This window comes from Psammomys obesus, unplaced genomic scaffold (assembly GCF_907164565.1).
Source record: "Psammomys obesus unplaced genomic scaffold, mPsaObe1.curated_primary_1811, whole genome shotgun sequence".
In the NCBI taxonomy this organism is placed as follows: domain Eukaryota; kingdom Metazoa; phylum Chordata; class Mammalia; order Rodentia; family Muridae; genus Psammomys; species Psammomys obesus.
In genome coordinates, this window is record NW_026585626.1 from 4,754,566 (window position 1) to 4,762,419 (window position 7,854).

At 52.3% G+C, this 7,854-nt stretch overlaps 1 protein-coding gene across 1 annotated transcript in view; it reads right to left on the minus strand.

The window, feature by feature from the left end:
- Window positions 1-495: 495 nt before the first annotated feature.
- The window catches only part of Capn11 (calpain 11), a 16,024-nt gene continuing 8,665 nt past the window's right edge, over window positions 496-7,854 (minus strand). Inside the window, 12 exon segments of the mRNA XM_055612657.1 lie at window positions 496-920; window positions 1,039-1,097; window positions 2,051-2,167; window positions 2,262-2,340; window positions 2,756-2,824; window positions 3,056-3,120; window positions 3,214-3,271; window positions 3,362-3,427; window positions 3,513-3,552; window positions 3,814-3,911; window positions 3,913-4,026; window positions 4,326-4,337. Coding sequence (XP_055468632.1) covers window positions 894-920; window positions 1,039-1,097; window positions 2,051-2,167; window positions 2,262-2,340; window positions 2,756-2,824; window positions 3,056-3,120; window positions 3,214-3,271; window positions 3,362-3,427; window positions 3,513-3,552; window positions 3,814-3,911; window positions 3,913-4,026; window positions 4,326-4,337 — 804 coding nt within the window. The 3' untranslated portion in view covers window positions 496-893.

The window sequence follows — 7,854 nt, forward strand, 5'->3', positions numbered from 1 at the left end:
AGAGAGTCCTCCAGACCTCGCACCAGAAGGAGCCCCTATTGCCTATTGTGGCCTACTGCCAGCGTCTGTCCTTTGATCTTTTTGTTTTGTTCTCGTTTTCCAAGACAAGGCTTCTCTGCATAGCTGCCTGGCTGTACCGGAACTCAATCTGTAGACCAGGCTGGCCTGAACGCACAGAGATCCACCTGCCTCTGCCCCTCAAGTGTTAGGATTAAAGGCTTGGGCCATGCCTGGCTTTGTCCTTTGATCTTTGGGTGGAATTTGAGGGGGGAAAGGCATCTCAAAGCCTTGTGGCCTCTGGCTCTGCCAGCCCAGGCTCAGGCTTCGCTGGCAGCTGGCTCAATGGTGCCCCTCACCCCACAACCCTCCTAGAGGGCGACTAGGGAGCGTTTAGCATCCTGGAACTGTGCAGCGCCCCCTAGTAATTGTGACAAGCGCATGCGTAGATGCTTCCCGGAGATTTAATGGATTCCCCCTCCCCTTTTCGGTGTTGAATTAAGTGGTAAACCATATTCTTTTTATTAGAATAATGTGCACGGCGGAGGGGCGGGGGGAGGCAATGGAATCCCTGGCAGGAGAGAGGGCTGGCAGGCAGGTGTGCGGGAACACCAAACTGGCTGAGCGGCTGCCTTCGCCAGAGAAAACCGGGCGGGCAGGGGGGTGGAGGGAGAAGAGAATCCACCTAATTTTTTGTCAAAATATTCACAGCGTGTGCGTGCTCGGGGGTGGTGTGGGGGGTAGGGTTGAGGGTTAGAGTTCCCCTCAGCCCGAAGCAGGGGCTCGGAGAAAACACTGTGCCTGGGCCACTGGAGAGCAAGGGCGACAGGGAGCACCCACCGTCCCGGCCAGAGCCCCGCGCCGGCCGGGGGCAGGGAGCCAGGCTCCGCATCGCCCTACCCCCACATGGTGATTTGGAGCCACTGCAAAGAGAGCAGAGAACAGAAGACTTTCAGCAGAGGGTGCGGAATGGGCGGGACTAGCGGGGAGGGCATGGGGTGCCGCCCGCCCGGACCACCCTTTCCACCCCTCCCTGCGTACCTGCTCTATATTCAAGGAAATAGAACCAGTTTTCTTGGTGTCCATGGATAGGAAGAACACTGTTTGAAGGAGAAGGGCGCGCGGGGGTGGGGGTGGGGCGGGGTGGGGGTTGGGGGGTGTTAGAAGCTGTGATGAAGGTCTAAATAGCCCCCTCTCCAAGAAGGAGGTAGGAAGTCATTCCTCATTCACCAGGAAGGAAACATCCCAACTCCTGCCCTGGTTAGGCACCAGGCCTGGTTTTGAATGCTTGCCCTAACCTTAACCTTTGCCTTGGACTCCTTTACTCTGGCTAGGGCCCTAGAAAGATGGGGTCAGTACTGACTTGTTATTATCTATTATACATTTATTTACTTATCTGTGGGGGAGGGGCGTGCAGGTGCACACGGCACAGCTTGCACGGCGGCGTTGGCCCTGGGAACTCAGGTCTTTCTCCAGGTTTGGTGGCCCTCGCTTTCACCTGCTGAGCCATCTTGCTCATCCCTGTTGCTTGTTTTAACTCAGAGTCTCAAGAGGTAGCCAGGGTTGTCCCAAACTTGTGATCCTCCCATTTCAGCAGCCCAAGTTCAAGTATTATAAATATGGGCCACCTGATCCATCCTTGGGACAAGGGTTTTATTTATGTTTTGAGACAAGAGTCTTTTGGCTGACCTCAGACTCACTTCACTCTGTAGCTGAGGGTGACCTTGAACTCTTGGCGTTTCGGCCCCCATCCCTTGGGATTAAAAGAGGTCTATGACCTGCCACACTGGTGCTTGCTGCACGCTAGGGAAGCGTGCTAACAACTGAGCTACATTGGCAGCCCCTGGGGCACACTATTACCAATTCCTATCATACTTTCTAGAGAAAGGATTAAGGTTACAGACAACAGCCCCAACAAGTTGTGGATTTGAACTCGGGTCGGGTATGTTCTCTTTTGGGAGTACTTGTCCAGCAAACAGTCCTCGGGGTAAATGGGTATGGGAGCAAAGCCAGCCTTCCTGGCCTACCCTGGAGGGGGCAGTGCCTCACTCACCAAACATGGCCTTTAGCCTCAGGAAACAGTTGATGAAGTTGTCAAAGTCCACGATCATGTTCTCATCTGCATACCTAGCAACCACCACCTCGGTGAGCTTGTTGTTCATCTTAATGCCTAGGAGGCAGATGCAAAGAGGAGGGCAGGATTCGGGCCTCTAGATCTGGCCTCCCAGCTCCCTGCCTCTGGAGGTCTCCTGCTCCCTGGCCACCTGCTTTCTCTATTGCCAAGCGCATCTCGTAGGAGTTCAAGGTCCCTGAGTGGTCGTGATCACACTCTTTGAAGATGTCCTGAAGACAGACAGATGTCATCGCACATGTGTGCAGCATGGTGGTTGAAATAACACAATATTGCAGCATGACCGACTTACACCATCTGCCCAGGACCCCGGGAGCCCACCACTCTGAGCGACCACTTGAACCTCTGATGTTTCTGTTTTCTAGTGGTCGAGGGGTTAATTCCGAGCGTAGCAGGGGGTTGTTTGGTAGCCTGCCCTGTGCTTTCTGCAGTCCAGGCGCCTTCCATGACTGCCAGGCTATACTGGTTACTAACCAGTTTGAATGTGTGTGTCTCTCTCTGTGTATTGGCCCACACACGCATGCACGCACCCACATGGGCGTGGGTGTGCACTCGAGCATGCGTGTGGTTCTAATGGTGTCTTTGCTAGTGCCCATGCCCCTTGGCTGTCTCTTTGGGGCCCTTTACCGCCCATTTCTTGATCTTTCTCCACAGGATCTGGAACTCTAGAAACCCCAGCTTGCCAGTATCATCTTTCTAAGGGGCTTAGTCAAGGATAACGGTCAAGAGGGCATCCTGGGTACAAGGAAACGGAAGGCTGCAACACAGGCTTAGGGTTCCTGGATGCTGACAGCCAGATCGATCTAATCCTGATCACAGGGAGGGGACTGAGGCTGGAAGGATGGATGGTCGGTTCTGAGTCAGGCTTGGAGGGCAGGGGTGAGGATGCAGAAACACTGGTCAGGTTTGCAGCAATCAGAAAGATACGTCCAGGAGGTTGACCATACGGCGACAGACATCCAGGCTAAAGCCGCTGCTCTTGAAGTTCTTGACTGAGAGAGAGAGGCAGAAGAGACGGGTGAGCACGCTGTGGGACTAGATGGGCCGGCCTTTATAGGGATGTGAGGGTGGGGTGGGCCACTCACATTTACTTGACAGCTTGTTGAGGAGTCTGTGTAACGCAAACATACTCACTTCCTTGTCCTAGGAGAAGCAGCTATTTATCACCTGCTCTGCTTCTGCCCTGCGGCCCTGTGGCCACCACCCTTTAGCCATTGCCCCTGGCGCTCTCACCCCATTTGCCACCATCTCAAACAAGTGAATACAGTCCTGGTCTATGTCCTTCACAGCTATGGTCTCCTGGGGAAAAGGAGTAAGGGAGGGAGCCAGTATTTCAAAACATCCTCCATATTTCGAACCCCTCAGCCCCAAAGCTTTCTATTACCTCTTGGAGATGCTCAGCCCTGCTGACTTCATCCAGCATCCTAGGTGTAAGAGAGTGAAGGCTTAGGGGTAACTGAGGGCCAGAGAGACAAGTTCTCAATGGGGTGATCTGGGAAGAGTCCTGTCATTGTCATTAAATCTGGGCTCTAGTTTTACTCCTGTTTCCATTATCAACTTAGACTTCACATCATCATGCCTCAGTTTCCCTGAGTATACCGTAGGATTATGTGGAGAACCACCAGAACCTGACACCCTGCAGCCCTTGGGCAGGGAACCTCGCCACAGCAAGGCTGGTCCCTCACAAGATCTCACTGTGTTTCTCCGTGAAGACCCGAAGCAGGAAGTCAGCATCGGTATGGGGCTCGAAGGTGGAGGGAATAATGATGTATTCCCCCGGGGGGCAGCCGAAGATGGCTGTTCACCTCCCGAGCGTTGGTGAAGATCTCTGAGAAGCCGTGCTCCCGGTATTTCACGAAGAACTCTTTCTTCAGATGGATGTTCTGGAGGTTCTGAAACTGTATGTACCCTGGAGGTGGGTACAGGACTAGCATAGGAGACAAGGAGAGCGGCCCTCCCAAGGTGAGCCATCTTTGGGGCAGGATTGGTGGTAGGTACTGCTGTGGCCTGGACTCCTCCCACAGGGTCAAAGCCTCCACTATGGTCTCCTCCTTCCCTGACTCTCACTATTGGGTAATGGGGGTTGGAATCCTAACTCAGGGTTCCCCAGAACTTTTCTCTAGGTTCCCTCCCTTTGCCAATCCACATGTAGCCAGGAGGGGGACTGGATGTGTGTCCAGGAGAAAGCCTTTTGTACCTCCTTTGGGACCTGAAAAGAAAAGAGAAAAGAGGGTCAGATCTTCAGGGCAGTGAATGGACCCTGGCCTTCAGCCAGGTGAGTGTGCAGTGTGTGTGTGTGTGTGTGTGTGTGTGTGTGTATGTGTGTGTGTGTGTGCACGCGCGCATGCGCACACATGCACACACGCACACAACTTTTGTAAACTTTTGCACAAAAAGTTTTATCACTCCAGGCTAAGGATGGGAGATGGAGGCTCGGGGGCGGGGTGTGTGTGTGTGTGATTTGCTAAAAAGGAAAGAGAGCTGGGATGAGAACCCAAGAAGAGTATGTTCCTAGAATGTTAGTCCATGGACTGTCACCGCAGCAGGGACAAAACAGGGGACTGTTTTGTAGCTCAGGCTTTGAATTTGCTATGAAGCTGAGGATGACCTTGAACTTCTGATCCCTCTCACCTCCCAGACGTTGGGATTACAGACATGTACCAGTGTGCCCTGTTGTGTGCATTGCTAGGGATGGAACCCCGGCCTTCCTGCGTATAAGTTACATCATGAGCTCTTGTGTTATTTTGATCTTTTGAGACAGGTATCATGCAGACCAGGCTGGTCTCTAACTATGTAGCTGAAGCTGGCCTTGAACTCCTGATCCTTCCAGCCCCTGCAGGCACCTTCATTCCTGTGCACATACTCACAGACAGACACGTAATTAAAAAATAAATAAATAAATTTACATGTGTGGTGGTGTACACTTTTGATCCCCTCCCCCGCTGCATGAAAGGTAGAGGGAGGCAAATCTCTGTGGGTTTGAGGCCAGCCTGGTCTAGAGAGTGAGTTTCAGGACAGCCAGGGCTACACAGAGAAAGGCGGTCTCGAAAGACAAAACAAGCGAGTCGGTGTGTTAGTGTACCTCTGCAATTCCATGGGGACAGCAGAAACGCCAGCTACTCACAGGCCAGCCAGCCTGGGGTCGCCTGTGCAACAGCAGGAGCAGAGAGAGACCATGACCTAACAAGGTGGAGAGTGAGAGCCCACTCGCACATACACACACGGATGAGAGAGAGAGAGAAGAGGGGTGGAGGAGAGAGGGCTCAGATGTGTGTATGCTTATAATCCCAACACTTGGCACAAGCAGGAGGATCAAGAGTTCAAGGCCAACCTTGGTAACATAGCAAGGCCAAGGCCAGCTTAGCTTAGGCTACAAAGTGTGTCATGACCCAGCAGGAGAGCCCTCATCAGACACCAAGCACGCCATCGCCATGTTCTCAGATGTCAGAACGCTTAGCTAAATGGACCTCTTTTCTTTATAAATGAGCCTGTCTGTGGTATTCGGTTATATCAACAGAAACAGTAGGGCTATGGTCCCACTGCAGAAGGCGTCAAGCCCCTTTGCTTATCTTATTTTGAAACAGGGTTTCACCATATATGTAGACCAGGCTGGCCCACAACTCAGGATGATCTTGAGGGCTAAGATTACAGAGAGGCCACCATAAAGCTTTTTAACGCATAGCATTTTATCATCCCGGGTATACTGGAGTAACTGAGGCCGGGGGGAATCCTCCCTTGACTTTAATAATGTTGGACTTTTTGTTTGTTTGTTTTGTTTTTGAAGGTGCCTTGATTTTTATTTCTTAAAAAGCTCCACGTTTGCGGGAGTGCGTATCTTTAATCCTAGCACTCTGACGACAGAGGCAGGTGGATCTCTGAGTTCAAGGGCAGCTTGGTCTACAGTGAGGGTTCCAGGACAGCCAGGCTACACAGTGAGACCCTGTCTCGAAAAACCAAATAAAATAAAATACAATCTTTAAAAAAAAGAAAATGCTCCGTATTCACTTAGCTTTCTGACTCCGTGCTGTGCCTTCAACACTTTTACGATCCTCTCCTGCTCCTCAATAAGGGAGGATAAGGAAGGTTCCTGAGGTGGGTGTCCTCCTTGTGCAAGAGCCTTTAAAATTCTGGATGTACTTTCTCTATATCGGTGTCTCGGTGTTGTGTATGTGTTCCTGAGGCTGTGAGCCACTCTGTGGGTGGTGGGAACTGAACTCAGGTCTTCTGGAAGAACAGCCAGTGCTCTAGCCCCCACCTTGAACAATTGCATGTGGAGGTCAGAGGACAGCCTGAGGCTGGGGGACTGAAGTCAGGGGTCAGGCCTAGCGGCTAAGCTCCTTCCCTCACTGAGCCTTCTCACTGGCTCCAGACCTTGCACTCCAGGCCTTGGGAAGAGTGAAAAAAAGCTATGCACTGCGTAGGAAAAGCAGCCCCTTGCCCCACTCCTTTTTATCCCCCTCCCCTTGGGATGGTGCCTTGAGTGTCCCACTTGCTGGGCGAGCACTAGTGCTGTTCACGACTGAGTCCCTGGAGACGAACCGGGGACGTGGCAGGTTATTACACAGCATTCCACACTTGGCGAATGTGTACTTCTGGGATCTTGCAAACCATGACGGGACTTGGGGAGCACAGACTGGGGACTCCCTTCTGTTCTCTCCAGTGGGCAGTTTTGGTCAAGCAGCTGAGGCCGTGCTTGGGTCAGGGTGCCGCTGAGGTTTCCAGTGCTCAGGGATCAGGGCACGGCCAGCCCCTCCTCTGCCCCTTCGGTGTGTGCGCTTGTGTGGTCACCCCTGCCTTCGGTCTCCTTCCTGCTCCCTAGAGGCAGTAATAACTGGGATGTGCTGGGTCTTTGGGGGCGATGCCTGCCGCAGAGGAAAAGTTGGTATGGTAGGTTTAAAGGGAAAAAACAAAAATCTGTGAAAAGTGAAGAGTTGGGAGCTGGAGAGATGAGTTGGTGGTTAAGAGCTGGTGCCAGGCTGGGTAATGGCGGTGCACACCTGCAATCCCAACACTCGGGGGTCGGGGCAGAAGCGGGCAGATCTCTGTGAGTTCGAGACCAGCCTGGTCTACAAAGTGAGGACAGCCAAGGCTACAAAGAGAAACCCTGTCTCCAAAGGGGGGAAAAAGGCAGAGGACTTGGGTCTTATTCCTAGCACCTATGTGGTGGCTCACAACTATCTGTAACTCCAGTTCCAGTGGGATCTGACACCATTTTCTGATCTCTTGGGTTATATCAGGCATACATGTTGTATGCAGGCATACATGCAGGTAAAACATCTATGTGTGTGAGAGACGGACAGACAGACAGAGACAGAGAGCACAGGGGCCTAGAAAATCTCTGGGACTGACTCATTCTCGCAGGATCTTAAAAGGCGGCATACACCTTTAATCCTAGCACTGGGGAGACAGAGACAGGTGGATCTTTGAGTTTGAGGTTAGCCTGAGGTACATGGTAAAAGAGGAAGGAGGAGAAGAGAAGATGAAGAGGAGGAGGAGGAGGAGAAGAGGAGAAGAGAAGAAGAGGAGGAGAAGGAGAGAAGAGGAGGAGGAGAGAAGAAGAGAGGGAGAGAAGAAGAGAGGGAGAGAAGAGAAGAGGAGGAGAAGAAGGAGGAGAGGAGAGGAGAAGAGGAGGAGGAAGAGGAGGAGAAGAGGAGGATGAAGAGGAGGAGAAGAGGAGGATGAAGAGAAGAAGAGGAGGAGGAAGAGGAGGAGAAGAGGAGGGTGAA